Source organism: Rhinichthys klamathensis, unplaced genomic scaffold (genome assembly GCF_029890125.1).
Source record: "Rhinichthys klamathensis goyatoka isolate OS25496 unplaced genomic scaffold, OSU_Roscu_1.1 h1tg000507l_1, whole genome shotgun sequence".
Taxonomy (NCBI): domain Eukaryota; kingdom Metazoa; phylum Chordata; class Actinopteri; order Cypriniformes; family Leuciscidae; genus Rhinichthys; species Rhinichthys klamathensis.
This window is the reverse complement of record NW_026606988.1, coordinates 147959-173762: the sequence shown is the minus strand read 5'-3', so window position 1 is coordinate 173762 and position 25804 is coordinate 147959. Positions and strand designations below refer to the sequence as shown.

Genomic DNA, 25804 nt, shown 5'->3' with positions numbered 1-25804 from the left:
CACAAATAGATTTAAATAAACATCACTGACATGACACAATATGGTCTACTTTTCCAAAGTATTAATGAATATAACATACACATAACATGTTCTCTCTTATCACCCACTCTATGTTTCTCTCTCTCTTTCTCTTACCATAGCCACAGTGTGTGAAAATAAACTGTTAAAGATATATGGTGAAATGGTGTGATAGTTGCGGGTGAGGTCTGTGGGGAGGTACTAAATCTAACCCAGCAAGAGGACAATCTCCTGCAGAACGAATGAATAAGGCTTCAGTGGTGGGGAGGAGTCAGAAACTAAAGAAAGAACGCAGAGAACAACACAGGTCAGAGGACATGTGTGTGCAACAGACACAGGAAAATACGAGGCGTCTGATAAGAAAGCTGGGAAATGACTTGGGTTTTATGAAGCGGGTATATACAGAGAGGAGAAATGAGTATCACTGATGGGAAGACAATTTATGTGTCCACTTTCAGGATACAACTGTCAGGCTCCCAGTCAAAGGCGGCCAGTGAACAAGGGTCCAGACCCACACACAAAACTACATTCAACACAGCCGTGAAGAAGCCTGAAGAGACTTTCAGCACAGGCAAGTCTGCAAACTTCTTGAATTTTGCATTTGCACACAAGTGTTTGTGAGTGTGTCTGTCAGTCTTTGCATACTCCAGAGAGCCTATTTGTGTTTCTGTATATGGGTTCGGGCAAGTTGGTTGGATGTTTGCATTTAAAAACATGTTGAGGTTAACATGATCTTTATGTGTGGTTAGATGAGTGATCTTTGCAGGAAGTTTTGTTCTTAAGACAATCCCTCTATAGAGTCGTCATGGTTAATAATCAGCATTTCATTTAACACTCATCTGAGATTGACAGGCATTTGTTTTCACTTTCCCTCCATTTGGATTGTAATAGGTGATGGGGAGTTCACTGCACAACTGCATTCAGCCAGATTTAGACGGGGAAATCTTGTACATTCTTATGTGACAGATAGGACATCTTATTACCTGCCTGAAAGGATTTTTTTTCCCCACTACCAGGCTGACTTCTGATAAAGATATTTACTTATTAGAGTACTTTACTCCACCAGTTACAATACAAACTAGGCTTACTAGGTTTGTGATATTCTGATATATATAGTGGGGTCCAAAACTTTGAGACCACTAGTGGAAATGCTTTGCACAATTTTGCCTTTTTTTCTAAATTAATAAAATGTTTAATTACAAACTACCAGCAAAACATTATAACGTTTAAATTATTGCAATGTGCATTTCAAAATATCACTTTCTGGGGAAAAAAAAAAACCTAATGGATATATTTCTACTTTATCTAAACCTGTGGTTCTCAAGCTTTTCGATTTGTGCAAAATAATATTCGAAGACCCCTCATATTGTAACAAACTGCTCTGAAACACGAAGGTTGAGAATCCAAATACAGTTTTTAATGGGAAAATCCAAGATCATAAACCGTATAACAGGCAGTGGTCAAAAGCACAGGGTAATCAGTCCAAACAATGACAAACAAATCCGAGGGTGAGACAGGAACGGGAAAACCAGGACACAGGCAGATAAAACCAGGAACATGGAAACCAGTGGAAACGCTCAGAAATGCAGTGTTACACATACAAGACTTCGCAGGGAATGAATGTGAAAACCAGGCTATTAGGGTGAGTTAACCAAGGTAATGAGACACAGGTGGATGCAATCAGGGATGATGAGTCCAGGCAGAGAGTTATGGGAAATGTAGGGAAATGACAATGGGAGATCATCACGCTGATACGTAGTACTTCCGCATTCAGTGATCTTTGTGCACTGCCACTTCCGTTGAATCACCGATCACTCTGGCGAACTGATGACGGACTACACTAAGTTTATTTATACGGCATTCCTGGTAAATTAGTCTGATTCACTAAAGTGCCGGCTACAAACAAACGTGCTACCTTGTTTTATTTTAAAGTTTGGACCTTAATCCCGGCGAACCGCTTTAATCCACTTCTTCCTTATACTCAATTCAGTCGGGAATCCATGAGAACTTAAGTAGGGTTAGCGTTGTTGGTTAGATTTACAAAGTGGAACAGAGCAGTGACATCTAGCCTTCGTTTCAGCCATTGTTGAACTGCGTCAGAAGTGGACATGCACAAAGTTGACAAATCCCGCCCATGAAACCCAGAAGCGTGATAATCCCCTATAGTCCGAGGTGGAGTGCCCTCTGGTGGTAATGATGGGCACTCTCACTGGTAATCTTGACACATAAGCCATGATATTTTCTGCTGTAATTATTTTTATTAACAGAAACTGGGAATTAATTAACCACAATTGACCCTTCGCAGGGAGCTTGATTGACAGGTGATCTGACCAATCATACTTCGCCATCCGCCATTTTGTCCGACAAAGCAGTCAGGAGAGTTAGTAGATTAACATGAGAGGATTTGAACTTGAAAAACGGAATGTACTGATGCCTTTCTGCGTTTAAAAACAACATTCCTTCTTATGTTCATTCATGTTTATTTGATGCTATAAATGAACTAGAAGGAAGAGATGATCGGATCACGGGCAGCTTTAACTGATGCTCTACAGCGATCTGTCACGACACATTAAAGAGCTACAAAACGGTATTTATTGTTTAAATTTCTTTTTTTTAAAAGACCAAATTTGAAAGGTGAGACTTTGTTTAATATGTTTCATATCAAAAGTAACCTGGTCTGTCCTGTCTGTCAGCGTGTTGTCAGTCCGCGATGTATTTTTCACTGCGTGAGAACATGGTGTGTGTGTGAGAGCCAGCGTAGCTTGTCGGACATAGCGACAGTAACTAAGGGGGGCGGGTCTTTGCGAACGGTCAATTATTCTTGTTATTCCTGAAGTTTCGAGAACTGTACATTCTTTAACAAAACAACAGTTGAATGAAATAGAGGTTTGAAAACTCACGGCCCCGATATATGCAAAGTTCTTTTTCGTTGTTCGCTTAGGGGTAAATCGAAGTTCGAAATACTTGAGCAGCGATAACGTTATACTGTTAGCGATCATCTGAACCAAACCACGCTGCTGAGAATGGCATTTTATTTGAATATGTAAATATGTGCTGCGCGCTTTCCTCTCAATAACAAAATAAACGCACAACAAAATTGATAAAACAGCAAGCATTTTATAAATAAAGCATCTGATCATAGCATATGTTTGCACGAGCTCTGCAATTCGGCACTCTAGTAATGTCACGTCACATTTATTTATATAGCACTTTATACAATAGATTGCTTAAAATCAAGCATTAAGCCGTATTAAACATGAAAAACAGTGTCAGTGTCTCGTTTCATCAGAAGTACAACTTAAATTTGTTAATGTGTGTTCATGTTTTCACTCGTGGACGCCTGACCTCGACGGACTGAACATGAGAAGTGAACCGGAAAATGAACCAGAAAAGATTTCCGCGTGAAAGGAGGAGCCTCCGCGCACACCTACCTATAATGTAATCGTCACAGACCAATGGTAGTAAAAAGGTGTTTACCAGCCATAGCGAACTTTTCCACGGCCCCCTGGTTGAGAACCATGGATCTAATCCATACAAACTACTTTTGTTAGTGTACCCTAATTTGTCAGGTTGATTTAATCAGATTAAATAACATTTTTTAGGAAACAAAAAAACAGTTCATTTAGATGTAACAACATGAATTACATTTTAATCTCTTTTTTATTTCTTCTTAATTTTACAGCCTAACTTTACTTCTGTTTCAAAATAAACGTTCCTCAACCGTTCTGTGTATTTACAGGTTTAAAATGGTCTCAGACTTTTGAACCAAATCTGATCTGCCTCAGGATGCAAATTACTGACCAGGCAAGAGGTCACTATTGGCAGGAAATTCCTTCCATGCTAATTTGAACACCAGGCTTTTGTTTTGCGTTTCATGCACTGGCTTGTGTGAGACATGTATGTTTGATGGTCCTGCTGCTATCTTCTGAACTGCCTTTTAACATGATTACAACACTAGTTCCTTCCTTTCATTTCTTAGATCTTATCACCTGATACATGACAGTCACAGCACAAAGAATGAAACTAAAAACATCTCAGTTTGTTCTTCTCAGAATTGGAGTCACCATTTTATTTTTTCGACAGTGTGTTCCCATAACAACCAGTAAAAAAAATGTTTGCATGAACAAACAAGGATTACTTTAGGCCAGATCAAAAGACCATGTGATCTACCAGGTCAGTGAGAACAAAAGTGTTTGGTCCATTGTTAAGACAGGAGGACTAGAATGACTAGTTCTTTTAATCGAAATTACATGTTATGTGTCCCTTGGCTAAATGACATTAAAAAGACAAAAATACAAAAGAGGCCATTCACATTTTAAAGTTACTATGTTCAAACACATACTTTTGATAGGTTAATTGTATTATACAAGGCTCCACCCAATGCCATGTACAAAAGGTAAGTGATGGTTTTTTAAACAGAAACAGGTTTGTTGGAGGAGTGTCAGATGAGATCACAGTTTAGCTCAATACTTTGGTCTGATTTCAGTCCGCTTTTTTGAGTAACAACTAATTTTGTTAGTTGTATTGTTCTTTTGTTGATCATTTTTTATTACAGTTTCTGTTGCTTTTTGCCATTCTTATGTGGCATGTAAAATAAGCACTGTTTCTAGACAAAAGGTGTGATGGCGAGGATGTTAAGAGATAGAGCAGCTGTTTACTGAAACACATCTCTTCATTTATCCGAGCCTGGTTTCTTCCTGTGTGAACTTATTGTTAAACACTATACAGTATGATTTAGGTCTAATATTAAGCTCTTATTTATTATGGCAAAAAAACAAAACAATGTTCTTAATCAGTATTTTGATCTTGTTTTGCAGTAAAAATATCTTTTTGCTCCACTTTTGCTCCACCAACCAAATTATTTCCAAATAAAGCCAGAGTCTCTAAACAACAAAGAGCAGTGGCGTTCCTCAAGGAACTAGTGCTTTTGAATGAATCGGTTGATTGAATGATTTCATGATTTACTCATAAAATGAGGTGTGTTCAACTTCAAGCAGAGCTACGCAGACAGATCGGTGTATGACATCAAAGTACCCCGAGAGCAGTTCAAAAGCATATGGAGCCGTCTGCTTTCTAATTGCTCTCGCTGTACTTTGAAGTCATACACCGATCGGTCTGCGTAGAGCCGCTTCACACCTATTGTTATAAACAATTCTTTGTTCTGCTGAACAAAAAGGAAGATATGTTGAAGAAAGTTTGTAACCAGGCCGTTTTTTGGGGCACCATTGACTTCCATAGTAGGAAATAAAATACTATGGAAGTCAATGGTGCCCCAGAACTGTTCAGTTTCCCACATTCTTCAAAATATCTTCATGTGTGTTCAACAGAACAAAGAAATGTATACAGGGTTGGAACAACCCGAGGGTGAGTAAATGACTCAGAATTTTTCATTTTTGGGTGAACTATCCCTTTAAGTACCTGAATGAATCGGTGTGTTTGTCTTCATGAGCGAGTCATTATATCATTAATTTAACTGATTCATTCAGTCACTTGCCCCCTACTGGTAAGGATGTAACCAACAAAAAACATCGCTGATAAATTCCCACCACTAATACACAGACTGACTGGAACACGCAAATTCAGCCAGTGTGATACAAACAGTGAAAAGTCCCAGTGCTGTTGGAGCAAATTTGAAAACCGTTCTTCATTGGTGTATAATAAATATCTGTAACTATTCTTCTTTGTCAAGCTAGAGAGTGGTAAACACAGCCATACAAGGGGCCTGGATCCACCGCTTTTCACTGAACCCCTTGAGGACTGTATAGTGGATGAAGGAAATGACATCAAACTGAAAGGGACTATCACAGGGAGTCAGCCAATCAACGTTTCCTGGCTTCATAATGGTGAGTCCAGTTTTTGTTTATTCTTAATACTGAGTTTGCTACTGTAGTCTGGGTAAGAATATGTACACTGAAGATAATTATGTTTTCATATGCAAGTTCCTCTTCCTTACTTGACTTTGTAAATTTAAATTGTTCAGTAAATTTAAAAAAGAAATATCAAGAAAGTCATATTAATTACATGCATACATATAGATAACGTTACACATACATACAGAAAAATTGAATCTTGACTCAATCTTGACTGAATTGACTCAAACGTCTATCTTTTCTTAAAGGATTAGTTCACCTCAAAATGAAAATTTCCAAATAATTTACTCACCCCAATGCCATCCAAGATATCCATGTCTTTCCTCAGTGGAAGAGAAGATACGTTTTTTGAGGAAAACATTTCTGGATTTTTCTTTGAATAATGGACTTCAATGGCAACCAACGTTTTGAAGTCCAAATCAATGCAGTTTCAAAGGTCTTTGAAGTGTTTCAACAGGCTGTGCACGATCAATAGGTCATTTTCAAAATAAATAAATAAATACACTCACCTAAAGGATTATTAGGAACACCTGTTCAATTTCTCATTAATGCAATTATCTAATCAACCAATCACATGGCAGTTGCTTCAATGCATTTAGGGGTGTGGTCCTGGTCAAGACAATCTCCTGAACTCCAAACTGAATGTCAGAATGGGAAAGAAAGGTGATTTAAGCAATTTTGAGCGTGGCATGGTTGTTGGTGCCAGACGGGCCGGTCTGAGTATTTCACAATCTGCTCAGTTACTGGGATTTTCACGCACAACCATTTCTAGGGTTTACAAAGAATGGTGTGAAAAGGGAAAAACATCCAGTATGCGGCAGTCCTGTGGGCGAAAATGCATTGTTGATGCTAGAGGTCAGAGGAGAATGGGCCGACTGATTCAAGCTGATAGAAGAGCAACTTTGACTAAAATAACCACTCGTTACAACCGAGGTATGCAGCAAAGCATTTGTGAAGCCACAACAAGCACAACCTTGAGGCGGATGGGCTACAACAGCAGAAGACCCCACCGGGTACCACTCATCTCCACTACAAATAGGAAAAAGAGGCTACAATTTGCTCACCAAAATTGGACAGTTGAAGACTGGAAAAATGTTGCCTGGTCTGATGAGTCTCGATTTCTGTTGAGACATTCAGATGGTAGAGTCAGAATTTGGCGTAAACAGAATGAGAACATGGATCCATCATGCCTTGCTACCACTGTGCAGGCTGGTGGTGTAATGGTGTGGGGGATGTTTTCTTGACACACTTTAGGCCCCTTAGTGCCAACTGGGCATCGTTTAAATGCCACGGCCTACATTGTTTCTGACCATGTCCATCCCTTTATGGCCACCATGTACCCATCCTCTGATGGCTACTTCCAGCAGGATAATGGACCATGTCACAAAGCTCGAATCATTTCAAATTGGTTTCTTGAACATGACAATGAGTTCACTGTACTAAAATGGCCCCCACAGTCACCAGATCTCAACCCAATAGAGCATCTTTGGGATGTGGTGGAACGGGAGCTTCGTGCCCTGGATGTGCATCCCACAAATCTCCATCAACTGCAAGATGCTATCCTATCAATATGGGCCAACATTTCTAAAGAATGCTTTCAGCACCTTGTTGAATCAATGCCACGTAGAATTAAGGCAGTTCTGAAGGAGAAAGGGGGTCAAACACAGTATTAGTATGGTGTTCCTAATAATCCTTTAGGTGAGTGTATATACATATTCTTTTTAACTACAATTGTTCGGATTGAGCTGATCTGCATCAGTTCAAATTGTATTGTATGTTGAATAACACATTTATGTCTTTGTGTAATATTGTAATATTAATAATATTAATATTCAAAATGACCTATCGTTTGGCTAGATAAGACCATCTTCCTCAGCTGTGATCGTGCACAGCCTGTTGAAACACTTTAAAGACCTTTGAAACTGCATTGATTTGGACTTCAAAACGTTGGTTGCCATTAAAGTCCATTATTCGAAGAAAAATCCAGAAATGTTTTCCTCAAAAAACTTATTTTCTCTTCCACTGAGGAAAGAAAGAAATCTTGGATGGCATTGGGGTGAGTAAATTATTAGGAAATTTTCATTTTGAGGTGAACTAATCCTTAAATGCTACAAAGTCACCCCTTCTCTTTTTTCTGTCCATCTGTTACAACCATAACCATTTTAGGTGAGTTTGTGCTGTTTGGTAAATCCTCATTTGTGGGAAGAGAGGTGAGTTTGGTAGTTAAGGAATGTCTCCCGGAGGATGCTGGGGCTTACACTTGTGTGGCCGAAAACACAGCAGGAAAAACATCCAGCAGTGCAGCAGTGTGTGTGAGAGGCAAGTATGTACTCAAATTCAACTTTAGTCTAAAGTGTATACTGTGTAGTGTTTAGTTCTACAAGAGCATTGAATGTCTATTTAAAAGTATGGGTTTGCTGGGCTGGATTGGGGGCAGTTAACATTACTACAGTAGCACTGTAAGAGGCAGAAGTGTGCAGGTGTTTCTGTTTACATCATATACAGAAGATTGATTATCAATGTTAATTACCTTCTCTAATATAATTTTTTTTTTCTCACTCTTATTTTATTTACTCCCCTTTTGCTCCTCATTCTAACAAATCAACTGTAGACTATGAAACAATTGCTGGGATCCATAACGAGATGACCCAAACATCTCACTCACATCCTAATTCTTCTCACACTCCTGATATGGTAAACGGGGTCTTAAACTCTACTCAGAACGTCCCGGATGACATCCGTGTTTTTAAAGGCCCACAGTCGCCCCAGACAGGAAGTCCTATAACAAGCTCCCCAGCACTCAAAAGAGGTATGTCCCAAACAATGGCCTTACCCATGAATTAATCTGAAATATTGAAGTGTAGGAAATGTCATTTAATACATGGAACATTTTTGGTTCCTCCGAAGCTTCATTGTCATTAGGGTGGTGTCACTTCCTAAACTACATCTCTAAAGTGATTTTAAAAAGCACTTTAATTTATCACATTAGAAATCCAATTATTCCATGTAATTATTATACATAGCTCATATATTATATTATATTATATTATATTATGCTCAGTATATTTATTTATTTTTACTCATAATGTATATATACGACATAATATATATTTTTAAATATAAATGTATAATAATAAAGGTAACACTTCACAATTAGGTCTCATTTGTTAACATTAGTTAATGCATTAGTTAACATGAACCAACAATTAACAACACTAATACAGCATTTATTAATCTCTGTTAATGTTAGTAAAAAATCTAACTGTTCATTTTTCATGTTCAGTGCATAACCTAATGTTAACAAATACTTTTGACTTTAATGTATTAATAAATGTTGAAATTAGCTTTAACTAAGATTAGTAAATGCTGTAGAAGTATTGTTCATTGTTAGTTGATGTTAACTAATGTAATTAATGTAACATGAAAACTGTCTATATAGTGTTAGCAAAATAGATAATAAAAAAGGACTATTTCCTGACTGGTTAACATATTTATGGTGTTGTCATCTAAAGCATTTCCTCTTTAATCTATTGAATATTTTTCTTAGACACGCATACCTGATCACTTGACTCCTCCCTTATATGATAGGCAAAGCTTGTGCTATCTATGCTCTTTAACACGTTGTCTCTGTGTCATGTTACAGAGGTGCTTGTCAAAAGGAGAAGCAGCTCAGGTACAGGTAAGACCATCAACATGTCTGTCTTCCACTTTCAGTTCTACTTTTGCATCTTTTTTGCTTCTTGGTGCAAGATTTACTTGTTCTTATCCTTTTTTCTTCATACCATAACTTAACAGTTGAATCCCAGACTTTTGTTACAATTTTCTGGATTTCAGTGAAGATCTTTTCTTTCCTTCCTTATTTCTTAAAGCCAATCTGATTTATAGCCTCCCACACCCACACCCACACCTGCTTTGCTTTTCTTAATATTCTAATAACACCATGTCTTTTAAAGCTTTTTTTGTCTGGAATTGCGAGTTAAAGTGTAACCACTGTGACCTGCTTCAAAAAAGGAGTCATTTGCTCTGAGCGGCTGTGTTTCACTCTGCTGATCTTAACTTCCAGATCGACTGGCTCTTCCAGGGGCTCTTAGTGTTGTATACAGAATAACAGGAAGCTGAATACAGTCTTTTGTGTCCTGACTACTAATGTTGATCTTAAGAATGACTTTATTCTTTTTAAATACAGTAATCCTTGTTGTCCATAGCAATATTCTTCGATAAAACCTACCATTAAACATCAACTTTTGTCTTAGATTGTGTATTTATACCTTACAGACAGATAATCAGTTTAAGGATCCCAAATACTTAGACTGAGGTATAAAAATAGGAATTTATCAGTTTATAAGCATCACTTCAACATGTTATCAGCATTTTCTTTGGTACTTCTGTTTGAAACTGGGCTGGGCAATGAAGCACTGAATAATGAGTGTTTTCTTTAGGTCTTTTGGTCTTTCATGTAAAACACACTGCTATCTGTGGTACCATGCGGTTAGATCAGGCTTTTATCAAGCCAGTCAAGTTCATTTGAGTGTGTTGATTTGAATAATTGCAGTATGGTGAAAAAAATATATATAATATAAAATCTTCAAATGAGGCTGCGTTTACAATTGTCTTATTTGACTATTTTTATTCATTATTATGAATAATATAATATAATATAATATAATATAATATAATATAATATAATATAATATAATATAATATAATATAATATAATATAATATACACAAATGAGACAATTGTAAGCATATTACAATGGATTTTACCTTTATATAAAAATCCGAGAAGTGAAAGACTTAAGCAAAAGTCCCCATTTGCTCTCCATTTAATCTCATTGCTGTCTAGGAAAAACAATTGAGAGATTTTTTTTTTTTTTATTTCTTATGGGCTGGTGTTTACAGCACCTGTGCAGTTTGTAGATTCATTCGATCGGCTGGAGGTGCATGTTGGAGAGACGGCCCGTTTGACGTGTGTCTTCAAAGGCAGCTGTCCTGTTGCATCTTGCTGGGTCTGTAACAAAAAAGAGGTAAATAAGCAAGCACTCACACTAACACAACACAATCCAGACACGTTTCATACTGCAGGTCCTCCTGTTTAGGTGTATAATTAGCTGTCTTTCTGAAGGTGGTGAAAAGCTCCAGGTTTCATATAGACTCCTGTGATGAAAGCAGTTCTCTGGTGATCTCTGAAGCTCTTCCTGAGGACTCTGGACGTTACACGATATTTGTGCGAGATCGCAAAAGTTCAGCCCAACACACAGTGACCCTGAATGTCATTGGTAAGGTCAGACAGACAACCCCCACATTGAGTGGTTATTTAGGTTGTGATGCTCAGTTTTTAGTCTATTACTGTAACGTGTATGCTCTGTTTTGGTTCTGTGTTCCCTGTTCCTGTTTGCCTGTGTGCCCTGTCATTGTAAGGTGATATATGCTGTGTTCAAAATCACCCCCTATACCACATTCAGTATTCCCTACATTACTTCACTAATATAGTTCACTTGAAGGAGTGAATGAAAAGGAGTGAGAATTTGGATAGTTTTGCATAGTTTGTGCTTGCTGATTAATAATCATTTGAAACTTAGCAAACTGGAAGCTCCAGTAGTAATGAGAAGATTCATCTTGAACTCTGCCATGGAAACTAGCATGTATAAACCTTAAAGGGATAGTTCACCCAAAAATGAAAATTCTGTCAGTAATTACTCACCCTCATGTTGTTTCAACCCCGTAAGACTTTCGTTCATCGTCGGAACACAAATTAAGATAGTTTTGATTACATCTGAGAGCTGGATCACTCCTCCATAGGGTTCTTAAAGGCACACTGTGGAACTTTTGGCCACTAGGGTGCGCTCGACCTGTAAATTTCACGTCTAGTGCCCCTAGAGGCCACAAGCGCCGCAGCATTGTCGCAAAAGTCAACAAACAGTCAACCGGTCAACCTCCCGTGTCTGTATGTGTGTGCAGACGGCCTTTGATTTGTATGTTGGAGAAAGTTAATCGATTCACTACTGACCAAAATATTAATATAAATATAAGATTAATAATATAAATCCTATACAGAAAACAAATTGAATAAAAGTAGCATACGCAGAAAACAATGTCTGATCAGGTAAGTCGCATTGACAAGGGTTGCCCAATCCTGCTCCTGCCGATCGTCTGTCCTGCACAGTTCATCTCCAACCATAATCAAACACACCTGAAGCAAACAATTAACGTCTTCAGGATCTCTTTGCAATGGGTTGGAGATGAAATCGAGTAGTCGGGAAATCGTGTAACAAAACTGATATAACTCACTACATATTTCCGTTATTTGTAGTCTTCAGTTTGTTTTTCCTTTTACACAAATACAAACATATGAGCTGAAAAAAAACAAAAAAAACATTTACATTTGTATACGGCAGTATGTTGTGACTTATATCAGTTTTGTTACACGAATTCGCAGTAAATATTACATTATATACACTTTTATGCCGATGTTTATTTTAAACTCTCCCTTTTTCTTTTTTTGGTCTCCTCTGACAAAATCTTTGCTTTCTTCCGAGTAGCTGTTGATTCAGCCATGACGACAACATACAGACGCCGGCAATCAAACGCGAGTTGAGCTCAGGTTGAGCTCTCACGTTAGAATTTGAGGAAGTTGGGGTGGTGGGGGAAGTGACGTATGCCGTAAAGCGGTCGAATTTTGTAGTTCTTTTTGTGCTCGGGTTCCTACCCGAAACCCGAAGTTACATAGTGCTAGTAAAAGCGATACAGACACCTTCAGGCTTCGGCAGACGTGTCATTCAACCTATTGTAAGTCGATGTACCATCTCAATGGGTTTTGGTAATATATTATAAAGGTTGAAAAGTTCCACAGTGTGGCTTTAAGGGATCGAAACTGGCCGGCCCAAAAGTTATGAAAGACATCGTTACAATAGTCCGAGTGACTACGGAGGCTCAATCTTAAGTTTATCAAGCGACGAGAATACTTTTTGTGCGCAAAAAACAAACAAAAATAACGACTTTATTCAACTATTCATTTTCTTCTCTGTGGGCCTCGAGATTTCACGTAGTGAAACTACGCAAAGCCTCTAGGTTGTACGTCACACGCATCACACACATGACCAGCGTTGGCCAATAGTGAGCCTACGGGTGACGTGCAACACAGAAGCTTTGCGTAGTTCCACTATGTGAAATCTCGAGGCCCACAGAAAAGGAAATGAATAGTTGAATAAAGTCGTTTTTTTTGTTTGTTCCCTTAGTTACTGATTAAGTTCACCTGTTGTTCATTTAGTTACATAATTTCTCCCTCTGTATTTAAGCCCATAAGTCTCCCTAGTAGTGTAGTCAAAATTACCGATTTGGGTGACGAGTACTGAAATTGAAAAAATGTGATCCTTTGAGCGTTGTTGAGCGGAATTGTAAACACCGGTCCGCTGATAGACGCCTGCTTTCAAACGCTCCCTTTTGTATCTGTGCAAGCGCTCGGTGAAGAGCATCTTGATGTATATTTACAACATGTTTTTGAAGCGCTGGTCATTGTAGCCAATCACAGACATATTTGATGAGCGCGTGAGCACAATGGGCAATCAGAGGTGTTTACGATTCTATTCAACAGCGCTCTTTTTAAAATGTTACCCAAGTCGGCACTTTTGACAACACTACTCTCCAGTGTTTTGTCTTGCGTTAACGTTGCATGTTCGTTTAGTGTTTTTTATTCCTGTATTCTCCTGAGTGTCAGTTAATTAAAGAATATAAATACTGAATTCTCCGTCGTAGTGGTTACTGACCAGAAAATCGTAACAATTGCGTTATTAAAAAATGTTCTATGATTAAAATGTTTTTCATTCCTGAATTTAAATTAATTTTTTATATTTTTGAGGGACTTGAAGACAAGAATTCCTGGGTGGTGTAACTGTACAGGGACTGTATAAAATAAGATAATAAAATAAAATAATATCATTAAAAAGTAATGTAATGGATTAAACTTTTATTAACAAAGCAATTTTAAAATATTATCTAAACTTTGCTTTTTAGCACTAGATAATTTTTTTACTTGTCTTGTTCATGTCAAATGGAGTAACCGTACTATAATATTTCAGATATATTCAAGCCTAAAAAGTACATTTACCTTATCAAAACTCACCTCACATGTAGAATAATTAAATTAAATTGTCATAGAAAATGGTACAAACATTTGATGATGTGATTTGTATTTATGTGTCTTTTATCCAGACCTGCCACAGCCTCCTGCCTCCTGTCCCTTGGCGTGCGTTCTCTCCCCTCACTCTCTGGTTTTGTCCTGGTCTGGGCCATCTTACGATGGTGGCAGCGCTGTGACGGGATACGTGGTGGAGGTTTGTGAAAGCCCTGGTGAGACTGACCACTGGAAAGAGCTCACGGCCCAGTGCAAGAGCACCTCACTCAGGGTGACCTCAGGACTCCAGCCTCAGGGAGAATACTGCTTCCGCGTCAGGGCCTATAACGCTGTGGGCATCAGCGAACCGAGCCAAGAGTCCCAGCCAATCAGGATGGACAACCCAGGTGAGGTTTTTCTGAAATGTTATAAAAGTTGATGACTTTTAGTGGTCTTAATGTATATTTTATGCCGAATAAATTGCTCTTTAAATCCAGCCCCTTACTGGCTTGTAATTTTAAGCTAATATTTTCTCACAATTATGGGAACAAGGTCCAGTAACTAACCAGATTGTAAACAGGAAGAATGCATTTAAAGTCATTATCGAAGGGGATGCAATCTAAGGGTTGAGGTCCCATGGTCAATGAAAGCATGTTGTCTTTCAAAGCAGAGCCCTGTGACGAGAAACCAGTGGAGTATGTGAATGTCACCATCAACACTGAGAATAAACTTTCTGACCACTATAATGTCCTGGAAAAACTAGGAGTGTAAGTATCCTTATAAAACACACACATTCAGCGGGCCTCATAGCTCTCGTTCACAGGACAAAACTTCTGAGTGCATACATGTTCCTACAGGCTTACTTACTTGCATCAAAAAGAGAAAACAACCCACACACTTAACCCTGATTCCCAGAAAAATGCCTAGATAAATGATCATGCTTACACAAAGACGCTGACTCGAAAAGAAAAATAAGAGTCACGGTTGGTACATTTTGAGTGGAAATTGCATCATCCCTCATAACCTGTAATTCATAGATTTGAGGTGATAAAAAAAGGTTTTCCTGAACTGAGCCCAGAAAACACTGATTTAAGGCGAAATATCAAATTCTTTTAATTCTCAAGAACTAGATAAATGGGAAGTTAGGATATAGAGAAACAATGATTTCATAATCTTCCCCAGAGGGAAGTTTGGCCAGGTGTTTCGGATGACCCATAAGGAGACAGGACGTGTATGCGCTGGAAAGTTCTACAAAGGTCGTCGGGCAAAGGAGAGAGAAGCCGCGAGGAAAGAAATAGAGCTAATGAACTTCTTACACCATCCAAAACTGGTGCAGTGTCTCGCCGCATATGATAACAAGGCAGAGATGGTCATGGTGATGGAATAGTGAGTATCTTGCATGCTGGTGTTTTGAAGAGTGCAATGTTTTTAGAACAATATACAGAAATGCCAACAGGGCCAATGCATTAACTTCAATAGTTTGATCATCACTGTAGTATTTTTGGCATCTAACAGCTAAATCTGTGTCTGTATGTGCAGTGTTGCTGGTGGGGAGCTGTTTGAGCGTATTGTGGATGATAGTTTTGAGCACACAGAAGTGTCTAGTGTGGGCTACATGCGTCAGATTCTGGACGGGATTAAGTATATGCACCAGCAAAACGTCATCCACCTGGACCTCAAACCTGAGAACATCGTCTGTGTGGACAGAACCGGGTTTCAGATCAAAATCATTGACTTTGGACTCGCTAGCAAGATGGGTACGAATGTACTGACGAGACTGTCAACACGACAACATATGTTGTAATAAAATTGTCTAATAAAATAACAAAATAAAGTAAAATATATTATAAAATATACACATTCAAAATGTCAAAATAATATCCCACTTATTATATAATAATCAATATATCTTAAATAATAATATTAGCTATAGTGCTATAGATGACATTTAGTTAAATTAAAACTAAATGACATTGATTTTACATTTCTTTTCTTTCTTTAACTTCGTAGTACCATCTAAATACAACACATGCAAATATTTCTGTGGTAATCTTTCAGTACTATGGTTTATAGCGAAGTACCATGTTGTTGATACACAGTACTTTTTACAAGGGATCTCTGAGTGAAATGTTTGCAGAGTTAACTTATCGTTACCTAAACTACAACTAAAAATGGAATAAAATCTTTTAAAAACTAATAAAAAGGGGGGGAAACCACATAAAATTATTAAAAAATGAAAAAAAGGTCAAAATATTGATGATAACTCTATATATATATATATATATATATATATATATATATATATATATATATATATATATATATATATATATATAACACTGTATGTTTGTTATGTACATTAGATCCCAACACACCTCTGAAGGTGATGCATGGCACTCCAGAATTTGTTGCTCCAGAAGTCATCAACTTTGAGCCTGTCGGTCCGGCCACTGACATGTGGAGCATTGGTGTCATCTGCTACATCCTGTGAGCTCAGCTCAAACACTGCCAGTCACTTAAGCGCTTGTTGCCCCCTTATGGTGAATCATGCCATAACATTTAATCTGATTCTGATTTTGTCCTCTTGTAGGTTGAGCGGTGAATCTCCATTCCAGGGTGAAAGTGACACAGAGACTCTGGCTCTCGTGACAGCAGCGAAGTGGGAGTTTGATGAGGAGAGCTTTGAAGAGATCACAGACCTGGCAAAGGATTTCATTAGCTCTCTGCTCAGCAAAGATGTCAGGTGCTTTATTATCCTTCACTTCCCTTACACACATCATACAGATGCGTCCATACAGATTCATAACTGTGCATTGAACCCTTTGACAGGCGTAGGATGTCATGTGAAGATGCCATGGCTCATGCCTGGTTGGCATATACGTGTGTAGACAACACCAGCAGCGCCACCAAAAACCTTTCCAAAAACAAGATGAAGAAATTCCTGACTAGGCAGAAGTGGAAGGTAATCTTATCACGTTAATTTACAAGTTAACTTCTTTTAAATTTGGTTAGCTAACTGCATGGTGTTATTTGAACAACACCGTCAAGTAAGTGAGTTATAAGCACTTTAAAGGTCCAGTGTGTGACTTTTGGCGACATCTAGCGGTTCGGTTGCGAGTTTACACTAAGGGCTCAGCCCACCGCTCACCCCTCCCTTTCGAAGAAGCTACGGTGGCTAAACGGGACAAACATCGTCGTCTGAGACAGCAGAGAATAGCCAGCGTAAACCAAGTTTCTGTACCACAGTCCATTATAAACCACATCATGGATAAAGTTTCAGGTGAGGATCAAGGGTCTTAATGTTATAATATAATGATAGTAATCAGCTGATTGTCTCACGAACGTAACCAGCACATTTCTCCCCACATAGCAAACCCATAATACAGCGAGGGAGAAGAACCACATGAAACTATGCAACTATATATTTTTCTAACAGGGTAGTAAAAGTTTAGCTGGCTAATATGAGCTGTTACTGTGGCTGAGCTGGTTAAAGCGTAAAGCCTTGTTGTTTAAACCTGACGCGTCCGCATGAGCCCAAAGGTGCGTGCGGCAAAAATGCAAGTACTCCTCGCTGCAGACTGTAGCGCGGTGACGTCACGTATATACAATACGTCACGTACGTACGTCACGTATGTGTTACCACGCATGCGATATATCGCGGCGACAGCGCATGCGCGTTACGCGGTTACGTCACGTGTTTTGACGCCCCGCGTCAATTTGACATAATATTTAACAAAAATTTTAATGTATTAAAAAACTCTAAAGTAATAATGAAAGCAGCAAAAAGAAGTAAAACACACATCCATAGTTTTAACTATGCCTGATTTAAGGTAAACTTATAAGAAATTTTAGAATGTATTATTGTGTAATATCTGTGTAGTATTTTATTTAAAGTTTATTTTCACATTCTATTGAATTGAATTGAATGCATTTATTGTCATTGTACTTTACAATACAACGAAATTGGGATCACTCTCCACTGGTGTATACAATAAATACATTTAAATAATCCTTACAGTACATAAAATAATATATATAAATAAAACAAAAATAAAAACAGTATAAAATCAGTATAAAGTTGCATTAAAACAGTGCATTTGGAAAGAAGCTATTTTTGAATCTGGTGGTGCTGGATTGTATAGACCTATAACGCCTACCAGAAGGCAACAGTTGAAACAAAAGGTGACCTGGATGAGTATTGTCCTTGATGATGTTTTTGGCTCTTGAGAGAGTGCGACTAAGTGAAATGTCTGACAAAGATGGTAAAGGGCATCCTATAATGTTTTCTGCAGTCTTGATGATTCTCTGCAGAGCCTTTTTGTCGGCAGCAGAACACGCAGCAAACCACACAGAGATGCAATATGAAAGAATGCTCTCAATGGTGGATTTATAAAAGGACACCAGCAGCCTAATGGCGCTTTTCCATTACCAGTACCAGCTCGACTCGACTCGACTCGCCTTGGCTCGCCTCGACTCGGCTCGCTTTTCGCTCCGTTTTCCATTGCAGAAAGTACCGCCACAAATAGTACCCGGTCGTCATAGCGACGCATTTCGTTCCTCGTTGCCCCATCAAGCTCTCGCTGGATCCTCTCTTCGGCAACCAAACAAAGGAATGTCTGCACCTCCTCGTTTGACCACGGCGTATTCTTCCGAGTTGCCATAATACTAGTAAGTAAGTTTAGTAACTATCTCTGGCCAAACTATTTAAAAATGGCGGGGTTATTCTGGATACTCCATCTGGCGCGTGCAATGATGACGCAGATTCTCTGTGACCAATCAGCAGTCGGCATTGTTTTCACGTCACATTTTAGTATCGGCTTAGCTCGCCTCAGCTCGCTTAGAACCTCGCCGGAGGTGGTACGAAAAAAAGTACCCGAAAGCAGGTACAGGTACAACTTTTACACAGTGGAAAACCAAACAAAGGCGAGTCGAGTCGAGCCGAGCCGAGCCGAGGCGAGCTGGTACTGTGTAGTGGAAAAGCGCCATTAGATTCATTCTGTCTTTTATTGCACTTCACTTTGTAAATTACAAAATTACTGTAAACACTGATGGCACCTTATATATTTCTTATTTCAATCATTCCCCTTTAATAGTTAATAATTGTTTATTTTTGTGCATTATATAGGCTAGCATAAAATATTTATTCCAATAAAGTAGTTTGAAGTTAAACCAACTACATATAGCACATTGTATCTCTGTATCCGATATTATGCATGCCAACTCAAAAAAACAAACTCATAACAGTCATAACTTTTATTTCAAAACAAAGATAATTGTGTAAAAGAAATATGTACAAATACAGATAATCACATACATCTGTACACACACAGACAGACAGACACACACAAGCACAGAGACAGACACACACACAGAGACAGACACACACACACACACACACACACACACACACACACACACAAACACTGACAGAGACTCACAGAGAGAGACAGACACACACACACACACACACACACACACACCTACTCAGCTTGAAATTCCCCTCCATCATTGAAAAAACAATCAACTGAGCATAGCCCTCAACCTCCTTATCAGAATAAAATCAACGCAGGACTCCCCTTCTGCCATCACCCACATGCAGCCCCAGCCCTCGTATATTGCAGTGCAAGCACAGAGTTAACGAGTAGGGCACCCGGAACTCTTGCTTGTATTGCTGGAAAATGCACTCCAGTTCACAACACCTAATTTAGATAAAATACAGAACAAACAATATGAATCATTTTGAAGAAAGGCATTAATATTGTACAGAGTCATACAAGGAATTATATATATATATATTTGTTTTTTTTTTTTTTTTTTTTTTTAACAAAGTTATTGGCTTTGTCTGTAAAGTACCTAAGAGACTTTTATTTATTTATGAACAACATAAACTAGTAAAAAAAAACAAAGTTATGCTGTCTAAATGATAAAAACAACTAAGGAGAATCACAATGAATCTTATTTGAGCAAAATACAATGTTTAACTCCATTACTTTTTAATTAATTTCACCACAAATGTATTTAACATAACTTACAGTACACTCACTACATTCACGAATGTAACTTTTACAGTACGATCTGATTCTGAGGAACAACATTTCTTTTGCAATGGATGGAACAATCAACTACATTACTTACATAAGTCTTTCTGCTCTATTTGAAGACATCTTTCAAACCTTAATTTGTTTAAAGGCGAATTAAGACTTCTACATATCATTTTAAGACTCGCTGAAACTCGCTGAAGTCATTTTGATAATATGAGATCATAAAACATAACATTTTTTGTAAAATCTAAAACATTTCTGATGCGCTCTATGGAATCTCTTACAATTAAAAGCCGTTAACACAAAAGAACAATTGTTAAAACAGCATAAATAATGCTTATTGACTTACTGCCATCGAATCCATCGCCGGAAGTGATTGTAATGAACTGCGCGTGCGCAAATGCGTATAATTTGCGCGTGCGCACATGCGTCTACTTTGCGCATGCGTGGTAACACATACGTGACGTACATACGTGACGTACATACGTGACGTGTATACATGACGTCACCGCGCTACAGTCTGCAGCGAGGGGTATCTCCAAAAATGACGTGATTGTAACAGCGCGCGCGCCTCCGCATCCCTAGGCACACTTACTACACACACAATAGGCTTTTTTCTCTGATTTTGGAAACTCAATCGACTTAAAATGCTTCCAAGATCGACGGGTTGGTGATTCCTGTGACTGTTTTACGGTCAATGACAAGAGTAGCCTACTAATCAGCTGTCTCACGAACTTAACCAGCACATTTATCCCCACATAGCAAAGCCATAACACAGCGAGGGAGAAGAATTAAGTTACATGAAACAATCCAACTACATATTTACACCACTGACAAGGGAAAAGTCACTACTCACGGTGTTTATGACTAGCTTCTTCTAGCTTCCTGCGGCTTCTCTTTCAAGGTAGTGACGAAACGCGCTCTGTAGCGTTGTTTGTTCGCGTTCGGCTACTGTAGAAATATGACGTCACAATATGGCGACCTTCATAGAAGGGGATTCCCGCGCCTATGTAGATATAAATGCCTCATTCTAAGGTAATAAAAACATTACGGTTTGTTAAGTAAGTTCTTTATACACCACTGAACACATAGTTATGGATGTCATATTGCATTTCTGTTAATAAATACTCAAAAATGTTACACACTGCACCTTTAAAAGTTTGATTGATTTCAGGTGGAATAAAGCAATAGTTGGTCCTTCTCCCCAAGCCGGAGAAAATTATCTCGGACCACACCAGAGACTTTGCGTTGCTCAACCGTTGGATAATAAAGCGTAACGGTTACTGCTAACCTGGTTCATTTGTGCTTTGATAACCAATCACATTACAGCCTAAACGTCATTGAATTTCGTTCAGTGTTGTGTGACACAGTCAATCACAGGCTTTGTCTGAAATAGCCCCCTATACCCTTTAAAATGGGGCACAATTTGAGGGGACAGCCATTTGACATCAGACATCAATCTAAAAAGAGCAAACGTGTTGAAAATTAGCCGATGGGCTGTCGATTCATTAATGATTAGGCGTTTTCCCACAAATGCACTAGCCTATCCTCCATTGACATCCTTTTTTTTTCTGGCTATGGAAAAATACTATGGAAATCAATGGAGGCCATCAACTGTTTGGTTACCCATATTCTTCAAAATATCTTCTTTTGTGTTCAGCAGAAGATGATGACAGAATTTAAATTTTTGGGTGAACTATCCTATGATGAGGGAAAATGGGATGGATGGAAAAATTATATTTCAATGCTTATGTGTACTGTGACTTTCGCAAAAAAAAATCTACAATGTCACAAGATTTTTCTAGAATGATTCAAACAGATCAGGGTGCTCATCAATCTATTTGACCAATTCATTTATTTTAAACAACTGACTCATAAGAGTCATACGTCAGTGAATTGGACTTCTGTTCTTTCATTATCATTTTGTTTCTCTGTTTTTAGAAAACAGGCAAAGCTCTGCTGGCTCTAAAGAGGATGGCTATCTTGTCTAAACCAGAGGCTTCTGCAAGCTTGAGCCCTGTAGATGGTGAGAATTGAGAAAGAAATTAAACATGAACAAAAAATCAATGTGCTTCAGAAACAAGTATAACGCACAATGTCAGCATTTGTGACTTGTGACATCTCTGCCAACTGTCTCACTGAAGATGTTAAATGCTCTTTTTATTTTAGTGATAAATGATTTTACAGCTCAGTTTCTTGCTATTATATGTGCTATAGAGACAGATAAAGCAATGCAATCTCTGGAGCTGAAGCTTCAGTGTAAACCTGAGTTCAGCAAGACTCCGTCGGACTTGACCGTCCCGCAGGGCTCAAGCGCCCAACTCTCCTGTCTCATCACAGGTTAGGACCACACCGATGGATGTCAGTGACCTTCTCCAAGACTTCACAGCCAGTCTCTCATGAAGTCACAGCTTCTTCTCTTTGTGTTTCAGGTTACCCTGACCCTGAGGTGGTGTGGTTGAGGGATGGTGAGCTGCTGGAGTTGCAGGACGGGTGTGTGACGGTGGACTATGAAGAGAATGGCAGCTGTACACTGACCCTAGAGAACATCTCTCTCCACCACAGCGGCCTGTATTCCTGCAAAGCCACTAATGTACTCGGGGAGGCGCTGTGCTCTGCTACACTCACTGTAGAATAAACAGACAGACACATGGATTCATAATATCACACACAAAACAATCATAAACACAACATACACACACCAGAGAGATTAAAATATACTGATGCAATCAATGGGGATATAAATGTGAATTCAGTGTTAAAACTGTAATAAAAAAAATCGAATTTATGTTATTGTCATTTATTATTATTTATGTTTATGAGAATATTATTGGACCGTTTAATATCATTGGCGATTAATATAAATATCATAACATCACTGTCTGACCAATTAATATCAGTGAGCGATGTTTAGCATTGTATGTGACCTCTCAAAATATTACACAGCTTAATTTACATCTGAGTTTAAATAGATTCTGAGAACTGAATCTAAATTCACCCTATTTGTTTTATAAATATATGTTATAGATCTTCTTGTGAACGACTCATCGCTGCATGTCTCAAAATCCTTAGTTCATCTCTCAAAAGTAAATATCTGTCAATGAACATGTCAGTGCCATCAGAATGACAAGTCCTTGTGTCATTGTGTACAGATAAGACAGTCAAATTGCTTAGTCATGTTGTCAATATAGCAGTGTACTCTGGAGGGATGTTCTGATGTAAACTATGGCTAAAGTTTTGATCACAATTATTGTAAATTGTATGTTACGCACCTTAGTGTATGTGGGAGTTTGATTGCAAGAGACTGGACAAGATTCACATTTACGCTTTTACTGTTTGTACTGTAATTTGTTGACAAACCATGTCATTGCAATAAAGAAAGGAAAAGACAGCACTGCAAAGCACAAAGAAAATAAATGTGAATGTAGAAATGTGAAGAGGACAGATTTAGAAAAAAAGTCTAATGGAAATGTATAGAAATATGCTTGATTATGACAACTTGTTCAACCATTTTGCATGTAAAGACTTATGCTATGAACTAATGCCTAAATGTTGTGGGGGGTGAGACAATTCAACAGAGACCCATTATAATACATTTTGATCAACATGACATAAGCAATTGATAATGTAGGAAACAGCAGAGAATTGTACATAATCATTTGCATGGATGTACCAAAGCATTTGCAACTTGCCCAAAGAAATGAGAAACTGCTTTTTTGGTGTGCACAAGTGACACAATGATGTGAAGATTGAACAGCTAGTTTTGAGAATTTCAATTCTGATCTGAGAAATGTACCAAAGCGACTGTAATATCCAACCAGGCTGTTCGCAAAGTTTAGAGACACGTGTCAATAAAAAAATGCCAATTTTATAATAACAAATGCAGTTTAAAATATCATTGGCATTCTAAAAGCCTCATACACACTAAACTGAGCCTGTGTTTGTTTCAACTTTAGCAGTCTGTGGAAAGTCTTTCCATTCTTTTGAATCTCAGCTAATGTTATAAACTTTGTTAGAAGTTTCTCTGCTCTGATCACAAATTTGGTAACCAAATGTATGTGTACTGATCTCAGTGTAAAGGAAACCTTAGACACATTTGCAGTTTTGATGATACATGTTACTGATGCTGTACGTGCAATTTTGACAAAGTGAGGCCATTTTGTGGTCATTTGACACCAGCCATTTGCACATGAGGTTGACGTGTTCATATCAGTAACACTAAATGTTGCAGTCTCTTGTGACCAAAGTATTTGCTTGAAATGAAAAAATAAATCACCTAGGCTTTTACAAGCCACATTTTAAGACAATTCTGGTTGTTTATTAGGCATCAGAAAATAAACAAATGAAACCATATTTTTTCATATACATATATATGGTTGTGATGCTTATTTTATATATAAGAAATGGGTATTTCAACAGGCTGCATGTCATATGCCATTATTTGTTCCTGTTTAGTCACATTTCCATATGATCTAAAAATAATCCAGCAATAAACTGAATTTTCCCTCTTATTTAGAGCGTCATGATCATTTTCCTACAATTTGCATCTGCAATATACAGTAAAAAAAATCATCTACATGGTCTGTCAAAGTATGAAATTTAAAAAAAAAAAAAAGCATATTTTATGTTTAACAAACCTAAACGGATAGGCAGATGAGAACAAGACAGAAGAAAGTCCATCAATGCTGTATTTTGTTCTTCTACATCCCCATGTGAATTGACCTGACCTGAGGTCAAAGGCCAACAGCACAAGAGGAAGAAGGTCAATATAACCAAAATATGTGCTTTCTGGCTCATTCTGAACATCTTTCAAACAATGGGTGACCATTAATATGAGAGTAAGTTTGGTGTATGCAGGTGTATTTTTCTTCTAGTCTAGTAAAACCACACTAACACCAGATTTAATAAGTGTTTTACTATAACCATGATATTTGTAGTAAAACCATGGTAGTAAAATGACTAATTGGCTTTTTGACTAGTTTAACAAGCAAGGCTTACATGGTCAACCAGCTTCACCAAAAACCATGCTAATACACCAAAACCAGCACTAACCAGCATAAACATTATCATACTGGTCTTTTCAGCAGGTTTGTGAAGAGTACATGACATGGGGGTGGGAGAACATTAACATCAGATATTGTGACCACGAATTAAGAATTTGTTCCTACAGCTTATTTTGTTCCCTGGTTGTACTAATTTGTTCCCTAGATTTTGAAACACCTTAAAGGTGCAGCTTGGACACATCTTCAGTGAAGGACCCAGGGTCACAGGGTGTTTCGGGTCTTTGATCTTCAGACACCCTCACCTGGGCGACCCAACCGGGGGTTGATCAGTCCCCGGTTTGTGTCCAAGCAGCGCGCTACTCCATGCTTCTCCTCTTTTGATCCATAACCACCTTGAGGCTTTTTCAGCAGCCTCACTGATGTTTTTAGTGGCTCTTCTTTCACGCAACCCTCTGATGCCAAGGAGCCCGAATGCCCGATGCACAAAAACTTGTTTTAATTAAAGGGATAGTTCACCCCAAAATGAAAATGTTGTCATTTACTCATCCTTGTGTCATTCCAAACCTATTACTTACAACTTTAATCTTCGAAAAACAAATTGATACTTTTTAATGAAATCTGTGAGGTTTCTGACCCTCAATGGAAAGTCCAAGAAACTAAAACTTTCAAGATCCAAAAAGGTCCTAAAGCCATCCTAAATTGAATCTATACACTCTCAGAAACCTAAAGAGTGTACATTAGTACCTTAAATATTGGTACC

General features: G+C 38.1%; 1 protein-coding gene across 3 annotated transcripts; it reads left to right on the top strand.

The window, feature by feature from the left end:
• Positions 1-283: 283 nt before the first annotated feature.
• mylk5 (myosin, light chain kinase 5) lies at positions 284-22829 on the top strand. 3 transcript variants are annotated; one of them, XM_056238074.1, is made up of 17 exons: positions 284-589; positions 5712-5861; positions 8055-8207; positions 8500-8697; positions 9532-9567; positions 10790-10914; positions 11013-11166; positions 14099-14407; positions 14668-14767; positions 15183-15386; positions 15540-15757; positions 16364-16487; positions 16591-16743; positions 16830-16962; positions 21983-22067; positions 22259-22381; positions 22474-22829. In XM_056238074.1, the coding sequence occupies exons 1-17, from the start codon at positions 433-435 to the stop codon at positions 22677-22679; spliced, it is 2628 nt and encodes an 875-aa protein (XP_056094049.1). In that variant the 5' UTR covers positions 284-432; the 3' UTR covers positions 22680-22829. The 3 variants fall into 3 exon arrangements, with proteins under 3 accessions (XP_056094049.1, XP_056094050.1, XP_056094051.1); XM_056238075.1 differs by having other exon boundaries at positions 284-593; positions 5716-5861; XM_056238076.1 differs by having other exon boundaries at positions 285-589; positions 14671-14767.
• The last annotated feature ends 2975 nt before the right edge of the window (positions 22830-25804 follow it).

Coding starts and splice junctions, on each gene's coding strand:
- mylk5 (XM_056238074.1), top strand. CDS start 433: ATGAGTATCACTGATGGGAAGACAATTTATGTGTCCACTTTCAGGATA. Junction 590..5,711: donor TGAAGAGACTTTCAGCACAG/GCAAGTCTGCAA, acceptor TTGTCAAGCTAG/AGAGTGGTAAACACAGCCAT. Junction 15,758..16,363: donor TGGACTCGCTAGCAAGATGG/GTACGAATGTAC, acceptor TATGTACATTAG/ATCCCAACACACCTCTGAAG.